The sequence below is a fragment of the Bacillus rossius genome, chromosome 10, assembly GCF_032445375.1.
Source record: "Bacillus rossius redtenbacheri isolate Brsri chromosome 10, Brsri_v3, whole genome shotgun sequence".
NCBI lineage: Eukaryota > Metazoa > Arthropoda > Insecta > Phasmatodea > Bacillidae > Bacillus > Bacillus rossius.
The window spans coordinates 16,808,860-16,830,390 of NC_086337.1; the positions used below are offsets into that span (position 1 = coordinate 16,808,860).

The 21,531-nt window shown below is 36.7% G+C and overlaps 1 protein-coding gene across 1 annotated transcript in view; it reads right to left on the reverse strand.

Annotated features, from left to right (window-relative positions):
* The window catches only part of LOC134535797 (3'-5' exoribonuclease 1-like), a 35,030-nt gene extending 21,608 nt beyond the window's left edge, over positions 1–13,422 (reverse strand). Inside the window, exons 1-2 of the mRNA XM_063375078.1 lie at positions 13,009–13,422; positions 2,464–2,768 (exon numbers count right to left, since the gene is read on the reverse strand). Of these exons, the coding sequence (XP_063231148.1) occupies positions 2,464–2,768; positions 13,009–13,035 (332 nt within the window). The 5' untranslated portion in view covers positions 13,036–13,422. The remainder of the gene's footprint in view (positions 1–2,463; positions 2,769–13,008) is intronic.
* Between the last annotated feature and the right edge of the window lie 8,109 nt (positions 13,423–21,531).

Genomic DNA, 21,531 nt, shown 5'->3' on the forward strand with positions numbered 1-21,531 from the left:
ATTACTTTAATTTGTAAAGAGAGCTTCACTAACAAACAATTTTTTTTAGTATTGAGAACTCGAGCCTCTGAAGGTCCCTGTGAAAACAAACCAGATAAAAGTTTTACATTTTTATTTTTATGAATCCATGATGTCTTAAATAAATCTTGTGCAGAATCTAGATGTATGTTCAGACAGTAAGAAACTAAGTAAATTATTATTTTTGTGAAATAAGGAATTTATAGTTATGGTTTGATGGAGAAATACAATTTGTAATTTTGAGGTAGCTCGATGGGGCTCGAGCTCTGTGAGGGGAGGGTTATGTCGCGGGTTGAAATTTTGCAGGGTTGTTGAAATCAAATTTAGGGACTTTACTGACGGGACTCTGGGCTGGCTGCTCTGTTCACTCGTCAGCGCAAGTGGCGTGACCATGTAATTGGGGCACGGGGCCGGCGCGGCGCGCTGCGGGCTTGCAGAATTTTGTTTGTTTGTTTGGCCGCGCGCTGGCGCAGCCACGGGCCGCAGTTACTGGGGCGCGCTGTCGTAACAAGCCGCGCGGTGTGGCCTGCACATCGGGGTAGAGGGGGGTAGTCTTCCCAGATGTTCTAGTTAGTTGTTTAGTAAATTTGGCTTCAATAACGAGCGGTTGTTATGCTAGGCGCGGCAGGGCGCGCGAATTTAAGCGCAAGTGATTGGTGACTCGGGGCTCACTCAGGCGGAGGCTATGCTTCTCACCTGTGGCCACGAGTTGTTAGTTCGTTCGTGATGTAGGAATTCAGACTCACTCTGGCGGAAGCTATGGCCGACGCCAGAGGCCACGAGTCGTTTAATTCGTAATGTAGTTTAAGTTAGGTCATAATGTAGTCATCTTCAAGCTTTCGGGCGGAGGCAATGGCCCTCGTCACTAGTCGTTTAGTTATAATTTTTAAAATGTAATGTTTGTTCGGATTTTAAGGGCAGGAGAGGCCCCTACGTTAGTTTTAAGTAATCGATCAAGAAAGGCTTTTCGGAAAATGTGAGTATGGACTTATCTTTGTTTTAATTTTAAGTATTAGTTATGATTTGAGGTATTCGGAAGGACTAGGGAAGTGTTTAGTGAAGTTCTCTCATTCTTTCTCTTGTAAGGTCGTTCAATCGTTAAGGAAGTAAAGAAGAGTATTGTTTTAAATTTTAATCCCGATGTGTAAATGTTCGTCAAGAATGATGTTGATTATTTGACTTTAAGAATAAAATAATTTTAATTTAGTATTATGTTATTTTGCAAAATCTCCTTAGTTCAGCTCTCACCAGACATCCTGTACGGGATGACGAACCTATGATCCTAGGTACAGTAAAGTATTTTATGAAGTTAAGACTAGTTGATGCCAAGCGAGTTGTTTCTATGTAAAGAGCTACGATTCTCTCCCCCCTCTGAAAGTGAGACGTGACAATATAATCATGTCGCTATCTATAATTAGTCATTTGACTACTATAGTCTAAAAATATTTAAAGTTTTTAAAACTGTGCAATACAAAATATTATAGGATTTCCACTCAAATTTGCCTATCTGAATTCCTAACTATTCAAGAATATTATTCTTAATATACACAGAGAAAAATCTGGCCTATTTATGTACACCAGTTTACTAAAAATAATAACTAATCAAAAGATATACAAAGCACATTATCACTGGTTCAACAATTTCAGAATGCAATATCTCCTGCATAGCCATAGCAAAATGTTTTTCAGTACTACACTGCACAGCTGTAGAAGAAACCAATCTATATTAATGTTAATTTGTGGGACGGTAACGTACCTACTATGGCTTGTGCCATTCTCTTTGTGTTTATTTGTATCTGCCTTACCGTGAATTTGGTCTCCGGTACTCTCGAGTCTTTAGAAGTTTAAACACTGCCATCGTTGTAACAAAACCCTTTTGAGTTACATGCAGTTTGTCCACATTTTATTCATGTGCTAAGAGAAAGTTAAAGTCAGTTTTCGAGAGGAATATGCATGGAACTGACAAATGTTGATTGGATACAAGTATTTTCTTTAAAATAATTTTAAGGGCCTCTTGAACTAAGTGTCCTATAGCTATGGCAGAGTTTAACACATGCACAGTGAATTTGGCCATTAGTCTAAACAATATATCTGCCTGGTCATGTGAGTGTGATTTGTAATAGGTTTATTTTTAGTTTGAGGGATTAGTTAGTTTCTATTTCTAATAGTTTTAATGTATTTCACTTTTATTTAATTGAGCTATACTAAAATGGGTTAATTTACTACGTTTCGAACCACACGTAAATTGCATCTCCTGTAAAACCACCTACTGATAGTTCTCCATCATTTTTTAAATATGTGCTCAACGTTTTAAATTTGAGATATGACTGAGTGCATTTGCTGTTTCATTTCTCAGTCAATCCCTGAAACCATTAATTATAGGCACAAAAGCCTGTTATTACTTAATTTAAATAATTAAAAATAATACTGTAACTTAATGCTTACGGATAATTCGGCGGGTTAACCTCCTCGCAGGTCGCTTCAAAGTCCACAATTACATAGAACGGAAAGAGCTTGCTTACAGAGAGTAGGTTCACGCTGGTAAGTTTTTGTTTTTTATAGTAATTCTTGAGGCGTTTCCTCAAAATTTCAGCTGATCCTTCAGAGTTCAATTTCAATTCCCGTACTTTTGAGCACACAGCTGCATTGCTCATTTGGTTGATGCGGCCGTTTATGCGTGATAGCTCACGATACACTGCGTCACTAAAGGGAGATGGTTTCACATTTTGATCATCTGTTTTCTTCTTACTCTGAAAAAAAAAAAGCATTTACTTAGTAGGACACTGCTGATATTTACTTAGGTCTTCATCATTATAACAAAAATAATTTTTCTCAATGAGTGTGTTATTTATAGATGCATCTAAAAATACCAGGAAAGTACATAATCATACCAGATTAACAAGACACAGTAAGTTACTCAAAACAAATCATGGCCCTTTTTTTTTATTAAATATCTTAAATAAGAAATTTAATCCTTTATGACAAAGGAGATGTTTAAACAGTTAATGTAGAATCAGAGACATGTCATCTTAAAATTTATATCTTAACCAACACTGTTTCAAAGAAACAATGTTTCATGTGCAAATGAATAACATGGCTAGTCAGAACTATAACTTTCTTTTTTTAAAAAATCAAACCACTGCGACAGTGATAGTAATAACAGGGTAATAAATGCTATGTTTTATATACAACAGATGTGTGACCAACATTAAAGTACTATTCCCGGAAAGTTTCAGTGAGAAAAATTAGGTAACAAAAGTTTAGCATTTTCTTTTAAAGTCCCTAACCAAGTGTTTTCATCGTTACTCCTTGTGAGGACTGTGAGGTCAGGAGTGGAATGGGCTGGAGGAAGGAACACTGGGGGGGGGGGGAGAGGGAGGGAGAGAGGGAGGGAGGGAGGGAGGGAGGGAGGGAGAGAGGGAGGGAGAGAGAGAGAGAGAGCAAGAGAGAGAGAACAGGGAGGACTACTTGCCAACTGGGTGAAAGCCCAATTGCAAGTGTAATAAATCAATCCTCAAAAAATCAAAAGCATATTTTAAGCACAATTCCTGATATGCTTACAAGGACATAGCTAATGCCGGTCAACTATGTGATAGAGCCATCTGCAAAACAAACAAATCACACTAATTTATTGCAAGTTAAACAGTAGAAATGAAAAGCTTTGATTAATGCTCCTGTTAAAAAAGAAAAAGAAAATTTTGATCTTGGTTGAATAGCCACGGGGTCATTGCACATTGTGAAACATATTTTTGTATAGATGTCTATGACTTTTGTGTGTTCTTGCTGTGCAATCGTTTGTTACTTTAAATAAAACATATTAAAGTATATTTTCTTAGTTTTATTCACTAAGAAACCCTAACTTTAATAGGTTATGGGCCCAGGAAACTCTGAAAACTTAAGAATTAAGAAAACAGTAAAGAAGAAGTCATATTTTGCTTTTTCGAATAAATCACGCCATATAACCTCAAAATGGAACGAACTTTGAGTGTGGATAAATTTGACGGAAGAAACTTCAGGCAATGGAAATTCCAGATAAAATGTGCCCTGAAAGCAAAAGGAATTGATATTTCGATACAAACAACAGAAGCAAATGCGGATGCATTGCTAAAAAAGGACGGCATGGCTATGTACGTTATCACGTCGTCGATGGATTTAAATCAAATAACCCTAACAGAAAACTGTGAAACAGCCTTGGAAATTATGTCGAAATTAGAATCCATATATGAACAAAAAAGTGAATTGAACAAAATGTTAATTCATGAACGGTTTTACCAGTATAAAATATCACCAAGTGACAGTGTTGCACAATATATTGCAAAGGTTGAAAATCTTGCAAAACAGCTCAAGAAAAGTGGTGAAAGCATCAGCGACAATGCTATAATCACGAAAATATTGGGAACTTTGCCTCCTAAATATATATCACTTAGGCAAGCATGGATGTCGCTGGATTCTAAAAAACAAAACTTGAATAACTTAACGGCAAGACTACTTGATGAGGAAGCTAATATTACTTGTGAAGAAGAACAAGAAATGGCTTTTTTGGTTGCTAATACTAAACTGAAGAAAGAATCAACCAAAAATGAACCTAGTACAAGTAGAATTAGCAAAGAGAAACCTGCGAAGCATCGTTTTGAATGTTACAACTGCACTTTGCTAGAGAATGTCGTGTACCAAAGAAAGTGCATAAGAAACCAGCTCAAGATAAGAATACCATGCTAGCTTTTAATGTAGTTGATGAGTCAAATATAGGCTGTGGTCCAGAAGAAGACACCTGGATCTTGGATAGTGGCGCTTCGGCCCATATGACATATAGAAAAGAAATTTTTGAAGAATATACTCAGAAATCATTGACATTGGGGAACAAAGAGTCCATAGAAGTATGTGGAATCGGAAAAGTTTTAATAAAAAGATGTGTCAATGGACAGTGGGAGCTAAGCATGTTACATGAAGTACTACATGTGCCTAACTTAAGAAGAAATTTATTTTCTGAAAACATGATAACAAGAAAAGGTTATTCCATAGTAAAGAAGGACAGTAATGCTCTAATTTACCATGGTGATGAAGTTGTGTGTGCAAAAATGAAGTTGAACAATTTAAATGAACTTGACATTGAAACATTTGTTCCTGACACATGCAACTTAGTGCAGAAAAATAAAAGTGATATTAAAAAGTGGCACGAGAGATTAGGACATTTAAACTTTAAAGAAACAAAAAAAATGAGCGTGAACAATATAGTTGAAGGTTTAAATATTGAAAAAAGTAATGAATCTGACATAGTGTGTGAAGCATGTGCTTATGGGAAACAATCTCGGTTTCCATTCCAGAAATCAAGTAGGGCAGAACTACAACCTGGTGACCTAGTTTATAGTGACATCTGTGGTCCAATGAGTCATACATTGGTTCAAGGTATGAGGTATTTTTTATTATTCAAGGATGCGGCAACCAGCTACAGACATGTGTACTTCATGAGAAATAAGAGCGATACTCTTGAATATTTCAAGAAGTATAATGCTATTGTGAAAAACAAATACATGCACAGTTTAAAAGCGTTGCATACAGATAATGGATGTACATAAATACATTAATATTGCATTTAAAGACTACTTAGATAAAGAAGGAATAGTTCATGAATGTACTGCTCCATATACCCCAGAACAAAATGTGCGTGCAGAAAGAGAAATCAGAACAATAGTAGAAAGCGCTCGATCCATGATGTATGCACGTGACGTATCTTTGGATTTATGGGCAGAAGCCATAAATTGTGCAGTTTATTTGCTTAATGGAACCTCATCTAGCCAAACATCAGACAAAATGCCATCAGAGTTGTGGAATGGAGTCAAACCAATTTTGGAGCATGTAAGAGTATTTGGTAGTGAAGGATATGTACATATTCCTGATCAGTTGTGGACCAAATTAGAAAAAAAAAAGTGAAAAGATGATATTGGTTGGATATGATAATACCAATTACAAAATGTTCAACATGAAAACAAAATGAATTAAAGTATCAAGAAATGTTGTTTTTGATGAGAATAAATATCCTGAACAACGACAGAATATAGCAAAAATATTCATAGAAGAAAGTGATGAAAATGTCCAACAGGATAACTCTGGAGTCATAGGTACTCAAAAATGACCCTGCATTCAGTGATAATTCTTTAAATGAAAACTCACTGAATGAGAATGAGGAAAGTATGCTAAGTTGTAACAATTATGATCCTAATTATGAACCATCACAGACCCTGTGAACCAATGAATCTGAGACCCAGAAGAAATTTGAATTTAGAAGCCAATTTAGTGGAATTTGTATTACCATCATCATTTGATGAGGCAATGAAGAGTTCGCAGAAGAATGAATGGTTGCAAGCCATTAAAGAAGAACTAAGTGCTCATGATGAAAATCAGACTTGGACCCCAGTGAAGCGAGCTGGACACCGAACGCTCACAGCCAAGTGGGTATTTTCCATTAAGAGGGGTGACAATGGAAAAGTAAACCATTACAAGGCTCGATTATGTGCACGAGAGTTCAATCAAGTCCCTGGTATTGATTACCAGCAAATATTTTCCCCTACCACAAGGTATGATTCAATTAGAATTATCTTAAGTATTGCAGCTAAGTATAACTTATAAATACAACAATTTGATGTCAAAACTGCTTTTTTGAACGGGGACATTGAAGAAGAAATTTATTTAGAAATTCCTGACGGTGTGCTTGTTTACAAAAGTAATGTATTAAAATTGTTTAAAACAGGCAGCAAGGTGTTGGAACAAAAAGTTTACTGAATTTTTAAAATCATATGGTTTTGTTCAGTCACAAGCTGATTACTGTGTATATGTTAGAAATGTTGAAAGTATCAAGGTTATAATGATAATATATGTTGACGATGCTCTCATAATATCATCAAGTAAAAAGGTAATTAAAGATATGAGTAGTTTCTTGAAACAGGCATTTAAAATTAAGGAATTGAATTTGTCATATTTTGTAGGCATAAAAGTGTTAAAGTCTGATAACTATAAATGTTTACATCAGCAAGAGTTCATAGATCAAATTGTTAAAACTGTTGATATGAGTGAATGCAATCATGCATCAACTCCTGCTGATCCGAATGTTATATGTAAAAATCTTGAGGAAACTGCTGTGAAATTCCCTTATAGGGAAGCTATTGGTTCACTGTTGTTTCTATGCTCAGTGTCCAGACCTGATATTTCATATGCGGTGAACATGTTGAGTCGGTATATTAATAATCCTAGTGTACAACATGTTAATGCTGTGAAGCGTGTGATTAGATATTGGGTTAATACAAAAAAAGTTTGTATGATCTTATCGGGTACTCCGATGCTGATTTTGCAGGCGATGTTGATACTCAAAAGTCCACTACTGGATATATATTCTTAATGAATGGTGGGCCAGTAACATGGTTAAGCCAAAAGAGACCATTGCTCTCTCTACCACCGAAGCAGAATTTGTTGCAGCCTGCGAGTCTGCTAAGGAAATACTATGGTTACAGCAATTGTTGTTGGACTTGGATGAAAAATATGATTGTATTAAGCTATATGTTGGCAATCAGAGTGCCATTACGTTAATTAATAACCCAGTTTTTCACAAACGAACCAAACATATAGATGTCAAATACAATTTTATCTGAGAGAAAGTGGAGAATGGTTTAATAAATATATCCATGTCCCAAGTAAGAATCAGCTTGCTGATATATTAACAAAGCCATTGCCCACTCAACCTTTTGTCTTTCTAAGAGAACAAATAATGGATAAGCTTTAATAGTGTAATGTTTAAGTGTAAAATATGTTTTGCTCTCATGATGTAAAATTTTAGTCGGAGTGTTAAAAAAGAAAAAGAAAATTTTGATCTTGGTTGAATAGCCACGGGGTCGTTGCCCATTGTGTTACATATTTTTGTATAGATGTCTATGACTTTTGTGTGTTCTTGCTGTGCAATAGTTTGTTACTTTAAATAAAACATATTAAAGTATATTTTCTCAGTTTTATTCACTAAGAAACCCTAACTTTAATAGCTCCCAGTGATGTGAAGTTTGGAAAAAATGAACATTTTAGGAATGCTTTCAATTCTTTCTCAGTAGGAATATAGTAGTGTTTTTAATTTTAAAAAAAATTGTGCACTTCACCAAAATAAGAACTAAAAAAATTCTGAAAACTGTAAGCACACGTAGAGCTATTACTTAGTACCAGAAGAGGTGGCATAGTTACGAAGGTTTGCAAGGTAAACACAGACCAAGAGTTTTCATTCAGTTGTCTGTGTAAAGATTAGGTTTAATGGGTTTGGATAGCTACATTTTAAACATGTTAAAAGTACTGTGGCCAGGCCCCTGGCCCAAATGTTTCCGTTAGTTGTTTAAGACCATTTTCTTTTAAAGCTTTTTCTGTTAAACATTTTGTTGTTAAAAAACTTGGTTGTTAATAATTTATTTTGATAATCATTGTTTATTTTTTGGTATTTGCTTGATTTCTGTTTATTCTTTTTATTTTTAATCTTTTTCATGGCTTTTAAAGGTATTTTAAAATTGTAATGTCATATTTTAGTTTTTAATTTAATTTTAAAGAGGTTAACTTTCATTAATTTCCATTTTTTACTTTTATTAATTTCCATTTTTTCTTTCAATAAACTTATAACGCTGGGGAGACGCATGGGTAGTGGCAAACAAGTGTATAAGCACTGGACAGTTTTGCGACAGTTGGCATCACCGAGTTGGTCAGCGCTTCTGTGCAAGAGACACACATCTGCGCGCTGCGCGACAGTGTCACGGGCAGCTGGGAATGTAGCGACGACCCTCGCGCTAGCTGGGTGTGTGTGGCCGGCCGCAAGGCCGTAAAACTTATAGCAGCCGCGTGATGTTGCTTCCAAGTCGTGGCTTACTGTGGACTTGGTGTTCCTACGAACGCCTGGAGCACGATTGCTCGGTTATGGGCTTAGGGAACTTAAGACTTGACATTACTACTTTTTATTAGCAAGTAATTTAATGCTTTTTTTGCTATAGCTAACGAGTGATTCGTACAACATAGAGGAGAACTGTAAGTACATTATATCTGATTTTTGGTGGTTCTGGTATTAACATTTGCTATGTCGTAAAAGCAGTCTTGCTTTAATTACGCCTTTTGCAAGTACAAAGGCTACCTACCTTGTTGTTCACACATTTTGAAAGAATTTAAAATGGGCCAATTTTAAGAGTTACTTTCTTTTGGTTTGCCATAATAGACTGTTCGTAAATGAGGACTTCACTGGATTAACTTGACAAACTACAAGTACTTTAATATGTTGGAAAATAAGGTTACCAAATTTTGACACCTAAATTATAAGAGGATGTATATTCCTTTTGGGCACACGACATGAAATTACTCAGTTGTGAAATGAACTTTTTGCAAGTAAAGGTTTAAATTGAAGATTTAAAATATTTTTTCTAGGTGGTTCCTGCACTCCCCGAATTTATGTAGGACTTTTTATCAAAAAATTTATTGAAATTACAAACTGAAATGTATTATATTTTTAAGAGTAAATTTTATATTGTAAAGTTTTATCAATGTGAGCTCGAAGTTTAGTAATTTTTTAACTGCCGGCAGTTAAGGTTTAAATTTGTATAGGGAGCTTTAATGTGTTATAATTTTTTTTTTATAATAATATTATTTTGTAATTATCGGTCATCAATTGTAATTTGATGTTTGTAGCCATATTATATTCTTTGGAGTTTATATACGTATGTTAACACTTTTTCTGAAGAAAAAAAAATTTAGTAAAATAAATTTGGTAAATCATAATAGCAAAAGTTGATAGTGATTTCACGAAATGCCCAATTCGACACTGCAACTTGATAAATTTGACGTATTTGAATTTGTTTTATTTAGCTTAACACTTTGTGAGATTATGCTATCTACCTTATTCATAAAAATTATTAAAAATCTCAAATAATGTTATTAATTCTGAATATACTGTGGAAAACTAGTTATAAGGGGAAATGAAATTAAGGAAAATTGTGTCATTTTATTTTAAACCAAGTACATATTTCTTGAAATATAAAATTAATTAGTAGTGAAGTTATAATAAAATTTAATTTTTCTTATTCTTTCTTGAAACATGAGCAGTGACCATTCCCGCTACTTACAGAATATTAAAAACTGTGATTAGTTTATCTTACGTGCAGATTGTTTGGTAATTTCCTAGAGAAAATGCTAATCTAAAAAAATTAATATTCCAACAATGATATTTTTAAGCACTACGTACTCGTCTCGAAAAATGCTGTTGAATATTTTTAATGTCGCTTACCTAACCTAACCAACTGTTTACACTAATTGACAGTATGCATTTTAAATGCAATACTAAGATTGATATGGCGTTTATGGTTAGAAATATTTCTAAAAATCTGGAAAAGAATTACTTTCTATAGTCACCGGTAACTATTCTGTGAAAAAGCATTGCAATATTTCATAACTACTTGAAGTATCACAACACCCTTACACAGAATAATCATAGAACAGATTTTTAGAATTTTGTTCAAGCACAATACCACTATTTGGCAATAACCCTAACCTTGCTAACTATTTACAGGATTTTAAGTACTTTAAATTTAGATAAACTAATGTAACCAACCCCTGAATAACTTTACTATATTTTTAATGTAGCTGACTAAACCTAGCCAACTGTTTAAAACTATAAACTACATTACACATGCAATGCAACTTGACAGTATCATAAAATAGAATTAAAGGAAAGTAATTTTGAAGAAATGCCACTTTTTCATAAAAATTATTTACAAAATTAAACAAAAAATTTGTTACATTCATGACATGTTTTCCAATAAATATCTACGAGAACATTCTGATAAGTAATTGGCACTTTCAAAGAGTGGTAATTTTATTTTAGGCCTACATTAAAAATAGTAAAATTCGTGAGAATGGTTGGTTAGGTTAGGTTGTTAGGTTAGCTACATTAAAAATACTTTATGTAGATAGACTAACCTAAACAATCATACTTTTTTAAATGTACAAATAACCTAACCAACCGTTCTAACAACATAACAGTATTTGTGATATGTAACCTATCCACTCATTAAAATGACAATTGTTAGAAGTTTCGTATCACGTATACAATTTTATCCCTTGATCCTGATGGCATGATCCTGTATATTTATTTTGATCCTGTGGTACATGATGCTTGCTGTTTTAATTCAGTATTTCATAAGATCATAATTATGATCTTCAGTGACCACACAAAATAAAATTTCCTTTTATTCAACTGAAGATCATTATTCATAGTTATATCAAAAGTTTTTATGTACAGGATATTTCGATATACTAAATAACTCTAAAAAATTACACTTGTTTTACTACGTAAGTTATTTACTGTGTGAAAAGTGAAATGTTATCACTAACAAATTTTAAGCAGATTTAATTTTTTTTTTTTCAACTTTTACACAGCAATTTTCCTAAATTCTATAGTCTGCACAATTGAGTATTTTAAGAATCCAGTCCAAATTGAAAATTTTTCCAAAGGTAAATTTCTAACCTAGTAGCTTTTCCATAAATAAAGCAACGTTGGTTTTTTGAACACTAGACGTTCCTCTATTTACCCTAAAAATATCATTTTAAAATTTCTACTCATTTCTGAGAAATTACAGTTCATAAGATCCATTAGGTGGTAGCCTGTGCATTGATGTGGCTGACGCCATGTTGTGCTTTATTTGTTACTAGCATAGCCAAGACTGTTTTCCACGATTGGCCTGATCACCTGTGCTTTCTATACTGAAATAAATTTATTTTGTACTTTAACAGCATAGCAGAAAGAGTTTTCATTGAGATGTAACTAATCCAGTTGTTACCGCCCTACTGGTTACTAGTTGCAACATGATCCTGTGGTACTGCAGAGATCCTTAGGAATACAGAGTGACCAATATCGGTTTCATAATTCCTACTAGAATTGCAAAATAATTAATAATTATGATTGTAGGTTGAAGAAATTCATTTTTATTTTATTTATGATTATAATTCATTATATCACAATATATTTTTTTTATATATACAATCTTCTGACATACTGAATTAAAACTGCAAGCATTATGTACCACAGGATCAAGCCAACAAGATCTTGCCATCAGGATCTTTCAATGTACTATATACTAAAACTGCCAGCATCATGTACCACAGGATCAAGCCAACAGGATCATGCCATCAAGATCAAGCCTTCGGGATCCAGGGATGTACTTTAATATATAAACGAAAGAATTAGTGTATTGTTTATTCTCCATAGTCAGCCACAATTGTGCTAAACAAATATAGGAATTAAGAAACCATGTTTTCAGGGTAAATTTAGGGACTTCTCTAGTACTTGAAAAACATATTTTCCGTTTTTATTTACTTTCGTTCCACAAAGCCATGACGTCCGATGCTGGTATAGTAAGGTAAGTTATAAACTACAATTTTTCACAAACTATCAGCAATTAATAAACTATCCCTTCAGGGTAAATTTAGGGACGTGTGTAGTGTGTGAAAACCATATTTCCGATGTTTTTCTTTCCATTCTAAAAAGCCACTCTGTCCGAGTATTACAAATGGAGCAAACGTATATTGTGTTCAGAAAACAAACATTAGTAATTTTATTATTTTTTTTTACGGAAAAGCCGAGACGTTAGATTTTTACATGGCACAGATAACCTGGCAAAATACTTTGTAACAACTTTTACCTTGTTTACTGTTCGGCTAGATAAGATAAGTGTACAGGAAACAAGGCCACACACTCGTTAATCCATGACATTTACTACTAACAGCACACAAAGATAAACTGTTGTAGGTACTTCAAGAAAATAAACAGTCCAATCAGAAGATCTGGACAAAATCTTATACCTAGTTAATATTCAAGCACAATTAACTGAATTTAAAGCAAAAAAATTAACTACTTGCCTTCTAATTGAAAGTCGATAGTAATTAATACGATACTCATATTTAGGTTACAAAATGACGTCAAAATCTTACCTCCTCCATATCACATGAATCAGACATTTGCTAAGGTTAAAAGGTAATATCATTGAATCATTGAAGAATCAAACCTAACCACCTTCTAAGCCTACAATGAGAAATAGGCTATAATTTTAACAATAAAAAGCACTTTCATAAACATCAACATCTACAATTTAACTATACAAAAAAACATACAAATAATAATTAGAAGGCTGTTATATACAGTCAAACCAACGTCACAAATGAAACATTTAAAAACAAATCCAATATTCTGAATAAAATATAATAAAACAAATACTATAAAAGCTAAAGATGTAAAACAACAACATTTAAATGACAAAAAATATATAAAATTATTAAAAACTAAAAATTTCTTCCTTCAAATCAAGGTAGTATAGCTTTGTCTGACAACCTTCATTCTTCAATCACTTCTTGAAAAACTCGCTGTGGTCTGCGAACTAATAGCTCTAAAAGAAGTGGATTAATTTATTTATTAAAATTATGTTAAATGAAAGTTTCGTATACAAATAAGCAATAATAAGTTTTAAACCAATGTTTTAAGCTTTGGTTACAGTTTAAATTTTTTAATTTCTTTGGGAGCTTTGTATGGGATAAGAGTATAGCAATAACTTCAAACTTTTAAGCAATTGTCAGTTAAAATATAGTGTGTTGAGGAACAGGAATCTCCAATAAGAAAGCATATTTGAAATTTTAAATGCGTATTTAAAACAAGAATATTCGTTTGCTATACTTTCTAATCTTCAAAAAAATTATTATTATTTCAAATCTGATTTTCAATCCAGTAATACTTTTTAATCTGACGTCGTCCGACCGAAGGCCACCTAAAAGCCCGACCTGCAAACGCCAGTATTCGATCCCGCTAACAGAATGCACCCCTAGCTAGGACCCACCCTAGTCAGGCGAGCACCGGTGCAACAAGTAGACTCAAGGACCATGCCCTAATTAATTAGTCACCTCAACCCCAGTTCATGATAAATCAAACACAAATTAATGGTAATGTCACTTTTTATCAACAACACCGTTCAAGGAAAGTGCGACGTAGGAGTGCCCGGGTCACTCAAGTGTGAATTTACGTCAATACATTTGTGAGTGTTTCCCTTGCGGCCTTCTGCCTAAATTAATTAGAGTATTGTGCAACGTAAATAAGACCTCCCCAATTTTTGGGTATCACTTGCCACTGGAGGAGTCAACAAGTGACGGACAGTCTCCAGTGTGACTCGTATTATTCAAACTTAATTAATGTAAACTTGTTAAATGTAATTCTTAGAGAGTATCTGCAAATTAGGTTAATCTTTATTATTTAAAGTATGAATTAAGAGCCACTTTCAATCTCTTGTTAACTTAATAATTACCGAATAACGGAACTTTAGAAACCTTGGCGCGAGAGAATGCGGAGGCCTCCCCTCCCGCCAAGGCCAGACGCCAGTACCGAGCGACTCGTAGACCGGGGCGGACATGCTGCCTATGGGGAGTCCTCATCTTTTGTCTCCACTGAAATTCACTACTGGTAATTATAGTCATTCTTCAAATACTTTTCGTACTTAAACTCCCCATGCGCACCCGGTGCTTTTTATTGTGTAGGGCCTAACCCAGCCGCTTAAATATAAACTCCCAGCCCAAAGCATTACGCGGGGCAATTCAGCAAACGGCACGGGCTGACTCCCGCCACCAAGGACTTTTGGATAATCGCCGAGTGCACAGGCACCGGCAACAGCGTCGTAAAGACTTGTAATAAATTTAATAGCGAGCCGCGGTCCACACAGGTGGACCCGGGTATAGCCGTTTTGCAATTTTCGGGATTGGCCACCTCCAATCGACCTCCCACTCAACCTCGACTGGCATGAGGATTTAAGATTAGTAACGTTGCATCAGAGCGCCCAGTGTCAATCTAGTGTAATTTTTGTAGGGAAATTCAATGTGCATCGTGTAACTGTAAACTGCAAGTGTAACTGTTCGATTCAATTAAACGTCCACTCCGCACACTCCATGCGCGATGTGTATACGATAGTGCAGAACCGAACCCGTGTACGTTATTGTGTAAACTTCCCAAACCCAGTCAGAAATCAGCGTGATATGCTGTGCAGAGCCCGTAACGTGTCAATAGCCAGGGATTCCTCCAACCACGACCACCGCCGATGGTCCTAGCGGGCCACGCAGGGGCATTCGCACCCAACGACCCAATTCTTGGTTAGATGTAGAGGTAGCCTGGTGCCCTCCCAGATACACTTTCATTAAAAAAACCAGCCTTCCCGCTAGGAAACACGCTGGAACTCGAACACGAGAACCCGGACGACGGCAAATCTAGATTTGATTACAACTCTTAATTTTTGTGCTAAGGCAGCTTGCAAATTTTTACTTTTATCCAGTTTATTAGATGGGTACAAAAAAATTGAGTGTATAAGCAGTGACCTTCATTAAAACCAGGTGTAATAAAAGAAGAGATATTCTCTCTCACTTCTTCAAGATTGACTAACAAATGCAAAAATATATTTACTTCAATCGTTGGTGCTCCTCTGTAGCACAGGCCGTTATGCCACACTGATGTCCACCCTGGTAATGTGTGCGTACCACAAATGCATTCTGATATCCACATCAACTAACCCATGGTAGGTCGTGGCAAATCTGCAGCCCATGAAGGGTCGTCAATAAATTACTCAGTTCCTGTGGTCTGTTTCCCGGCTGCGAGAGTGTGGACATTTGCAGTTCCACTGTAGTCGCCTTGGTGCAGCTGTTGGTGTGCTTGTTTTGTTCTGCTGTTGTGAGGGGGGTAGTTGCTCCTATCTGCTTCTGGCAGGTTACACAACCACAATCTCTAAAAATTGCATTCTGTCACCATGGCCTGTTGGACATAGTCTTCAACTGACAGCACATGACAGGCCCTCATTAAAGGTAGCAACTCATCTCTAAGTAATTAAGTGATTATAGGTAGTGCATTTGTGCATTCGCTGCTCGGAGAAATCTGCCGAAACAATTGTATTTTGTAGGCCATGAAATGTTCAACAGGCTCTCTGTCTCGCTGGATGTTCCTGTAAAATTGAGATGTACACTGCACGATGGAGTATCCTGTGTTGAAACGGTGTGTGAATGTCGCAGTAAATTATGGCCAGCTCATTCATAACTGTCCCCACAGGTACAACCAGTTGCGGGCTGGGCTGTGCAGCTATTCGCTGATCCTCTCTGCCCACTCATCAGGTGGTACTCTGTAAAGGTCCAGATGTGTCTCACACAACTGCAAGTATCCGCATGGGTCCTCATGTGGTGCTTCGCTGAACTCTGGTAGCATCACATGACATGACATGACAGCTAGGCCCAGACCAGCTAGCATGTCCTCCCATGTGTGTGGTGTTGTTGCAGTTGCATAGCATGCACAGTTTAGGCATGTTTACGGTGTCCTGTCGTTGACTGTTCCAGTTGCCATTGGGAAAATCTTTGTCGGCTCTAATAGTGTCGTCATTTCGGTAGCTGTTTTCCCTTGCCAGATTTTTTCCCAATCAATCTGCCAGTTTTGGACACTTGGTTCACTTCTGCAGGGGTTGTTGCTTGATTTTGGTGGACATTTATACATATCTCGCCATGGAAGTGTGCCAGTTAATTAGCCTGTATTATGTAGCAAATAACAATGTGGTCATGTCATGGATGCTTCGTGCCGCAGCATCCTGAACCGGCTTGGCACATTAGGAGGCGGGGTCAGGTATGATCGCTGTGCTGACATCACAACATGTGCGCGGTTGTTTTTGCAGCAGCCTCTTCCACCGGAATGGCGTAGGAGAGGCGGAGCCAGATGTGGCCGCTCTGCTGTCGTACGATGCATGCAAGGGTGAGGTGTTATTTCCCGAGCTTTGCCAAAGTTCGACGAATTGCACTGTCGCTTGCAGGATGCTGGAGGGGGAAATGTAGTAGCAGGAGTAGAGAGTCCATTACATGCTCAAATTTATCTGCCTGGGACTTGACTGCGATGTTGCTCGTTATCAGCCTCGAGGTCTGGTGTCATCTTCCTCGAATCTCACACATTGTAGAAGGGGAAAAGCAAAGCAGTTTGCTATGTCATAAAATTGCGGTTTTGTGTGCACTGTATTTTATATTGATTGAAATCACTGAAAAATTTTGAATTTGGTGATTTTCGCCATATGCAGGGGAGCAAAATATAGCGAGCCTATCTCCGCAGGGAGTGTGGAGACGTAGTGGATGTCTATTGGCAGTGTTACTGTTTGATGATGTTGCCCGACGCCACCTCTGTCACGAAGAGCAGCCTCCTGCATGGAGGCAGGTCGTGGACTGCCGGGCCCATGTAACTTACCTAAGAACATCGCCTGTGCTGGAAACCAATATGGTGCAGGCTACCCTGAGGTAGTCTATGTGTTATGGCAGGTTGAATCAAAAGGACTACACACAGTTCAGAGGCACTCCTGTTATTCCTTTAATCCACACAAGGCACTATAAAGTATCGCTACAAAATATGCATGTAATACTCTGGCGAATATGTTATTTGTGAGTCACTTACTTGCAGTCTATGGCAGAAATGCAGATACAAAACACAAACAACTGCCATCACCCGGCTTCTTAGAAGGCCCAGGAAGTACCTGACGGGTGCTATGGGTGTCGCGGTGCTGCTGTTGTCCCGTGGTGGTTGGGGGGCAGGCTAGCGGGACACTTGGCCGTTGATGATGGGTCGAGGGTACTCTGCCCCCGCGTGTCCCGCCAGGTACGCGGCTGTAAATCTATCTAGAAATTCCCTACTTGGCTGTGAGGCCACTCGGCCATGTGGAGGACGGAATGGTGCGGAATAATCATATACGACACAGTTTATATTCAATTGGCTTTTAATCCATGGACTTCTCCGGTGGTACGCATGGGTATGCTGTACTCCCTACACATACACTATGCGGTGGCAGAACCGCTACAAAAGCTATGCAAATGCGCTATGCGGCATCTGAGCCTATTTACAATTACACTAACACCAATGATTACAAAACAAAACACGACACTAACATAGCACTATGAATTTGCCATGGCAGTCTCGCAGGGACATAATTACTAGTTCGCTGAAGACGGCCAGCACCGAAAGTTAACTGCCTTAGGGGGGCTCAATGAGCGTGATCCTAAATTATATCACCAAGGAAACGGTCGAGATAAGCCTGGGTCCGCGAAATACACGCCGAGTCTACGTGAGCAGCAATGAATTAAAAAGGTTTGGATATTAAATCAAGTAAAGCATGAACGATCGGTGGAGCAAAATTGAAGGCTGCTCACGGACACACGTCTTGACCTGGCGCGGAGTGGTTGGAGACTGCTGAACATGGCCGCCTCGCAAGGGAAGGAAACTTTCACCTCCTTTGTGAGTCGGCGCCAAAAACTTATATCAACTTAATTTGCTCTATTATAAGCTAAAGACACGTTCCAGGTGCTGAATTAAGAGGTAGCACCCGGTAATTGGGTGCTTAAGGCTTAACAACTGTTTTAGAGTATTTAATTATTTGAATTGTGGCATTAAGTTTGGTGACTGTAAATTTATTAACATATTGTCTCCCAGTGAACTGTATTAGTGGGATTTCTCCTAATCTGACTCGATCATTGTCACGGGCACTTTAATTAAGGCCAGTGGCCGCAGTGACTGGTAATGAGATACGTTGTCTACTCTGTGTGTACGGTGCTCGCACTGAGTAGCTACGACACACTTGTTTAATGCCTGTGAATTAATAATTGTGACATAATGTCTTGTTCCTTAATTGTTTTATGGGGTCGTGCCCCCCGGTTTCGTGCCCTGAAGTTTATTTGAGTCTATTGGGGTCACGCCCGAGGCGCTCGCCTGGCTTATTCTCGCTGGGCTGGGGGTGCACTCCGAAAATGGGATCTGGTACTGTGCTGAAACATGACTGTCCTACGCACAGAAAGTGTTTTGTTTTATTTTAAATAATATTTTTAAATTATTATTATTATTATTATTTGTTGACATTTTTATGTTTTGTTCTATTGTTGTGTGTTTGGACGTATCTGCAACTACCATACTCTATGGTGTAATCTGAGTGACGTCCAAGCTCAATTAGCAAGACCCCTCTAGGGAGCAATTGACTTTGAACGGCAAATTGAACTTTTTATACATAATTTGCATAACAAAACTTTCATTGTTGAAAAATCATATTTTAAATTTAAGGCATTTTAATGTATTGATTTGTATTGTTATTTGTCTGTGTTTGATTAGGACGTGGTAATTAAGTCAACAATCTTAGTGGTTCGGCCAATCAGAGGCCATGTTACTTAAGATAAGCGTCACTACTGAATTAACGTAAGAGTCTTGGAACAACGACGATGATGGCTACATAGCCCGGGTTTAAATCCCCTCAAAAATCAACAGAATTTACTAGCTGGGTAAATCATCCTACTACTAGGATGTTAAATACGTCGTATGAACCTATATTACATGTTGTTTAATTAGGGCACGTCATAAATGACGTGTATTTAGGAGTGATTTACCGTGAGTAAAATACCGACTCATGATGCTATCCTAATTGAACTGTCTTTCTACGTACAAGCGTCGTAATATTGCCAACGGACTTATAAACATTGCATTTTTTATTGCTGAGCACGTTAAAGAACCTATTGAGACAAACATTTTATTAAAAACAATTACGTATTTTGTTCTACACTTGATTTAGTTCTTACACCCAGAGGTGAACTGAGACAGATCTCTCACGATGCTTTACCGCAATTATCTATTGAGTTTAGCCGCGGTATATCAAAATCAACTTTAATCACGAACACAACAAATAAACATTATTTTTCTCACGCTAATTTCCGATTATAAATTGAGATTTCAACAGGCATAATTAATTTGAACTATATGAACTTTTGTTTTATTTCATCATGTGTGCAACATAACTCCAGTAATTTTATAAAAATATATATGGTATACCACTGGACCAACCATAAATTAATTATATTTTATTTGATTAAAGAATATTTGTGTTAACCATATGTTACCCTGTTGTTATTTTACAGTGCATATGTATGTTTTTTTGCTATGATTGCAATTTGTCTGTTGTTTAGTCTCATGCCCTTTGAAGATTTAAAGTGTGAGAATATTTAATCTTTCTCTTATGTACTACACTACATTAGCCTTGACATAGTAAGGAAATCAAGTTGTACATAAGTGTGGCGCCCTGATATCAAGTTTAAAAATATCAAATAATATATATTGAACAGAGCAATAAATAGCCAAAGAGAACTATTTATTATTTAAACCTCATTACACTAAGAGCCTTTTAACAGAGTGTAGGAGAGTGTATGAAATATAGTAAATATTATTATTGAAAATAGTAATAGTAAAAACTACAACTGTTTTCTCCAATAACAAAACAACACCACAAATTCTGCTTATATATTTACAGTACTAGCAGTGCGAAGCACGGGCTTAGAGGCCATGGTCGGGAAGATGTCACAACTAATGAAGGGTAACAGTCAAACATAAGTAAAAAGATAATGACAAGGTATCTCGCGAACACATCTTGCTTTGGCAGTGGCCCAGATGGGACTTCAGACCAGTTTTCCGGGATGCCACTCCCACACGGACGGAGCAGAAGTGATGTTACAAATACCACCGTGGTGCACCGTAGACATGGCTGGTTTCTGAGCTCCAACCAAGAGTCAAGGAATTACGATATCTGTCACCCCCCCCCCCCCCCTACTCAGGACAAGCATTGTTCAGACCCTGTCACAGGTGCGGTACGGTACGGCCATGGTGGGACGTCAGATGTCGCTACGTTGAGGCGTCGGCACATCTTGATTCGGGGTGAGGCCTAGTGATGTGTTCCGCTATTGGGGACTGGTACTGGGGGGTGAGACAGGGATTTTCTGCCGCAGGAGGTTCAATGTCAAGAAGAAATTATTTAGTTGGCCAGTACAGCATGTAAATTACCTGGTAATGTGCCACAAAGCAAGAAGTTTTATAACGAATGTACTTACAAATGGGGGAGGGGGGAAATTCGCTAAAAAAAAATAAATTGGGCTCTCATTGAGCTTAAAGAAATAGGGTTTTAAACAGACATGTGCCATAATGTTGGCCTGTGTATTATGTTGCCAGAGTTGTACTTCATCAACATTATTAATAATAATAAAAAAACACTTTTTTCATCATTATGTTTTTATTTATAATATATTAAATAATATATAACAAATTATACTTCACAAAATATTTCTTTTTTGCCAAAAAAATTGATGATTATACATTTCTAAATCTTCTTTTCAACACCTTATGACTTCTACATTCATGAGTTTTTCTTCGCCTACACTAGAGATATTTGAAAAGTTTAAATGATGCCAAAGAACGTTAATTTTCTCTTTCCAAGATGTACATCGTAAGATCCACGTTTTGAATTCCTATGAACGAAAAATACCTCTCTCCTCTTCAGGTCAACATTCAATAATTCCTTTTTTGTTTTACACCTTTTACTATTAAATATACTCTACTCTATCTCCATGGAGATAAAACTATCTTTCCGATAAACATACTGAGTTAAATGA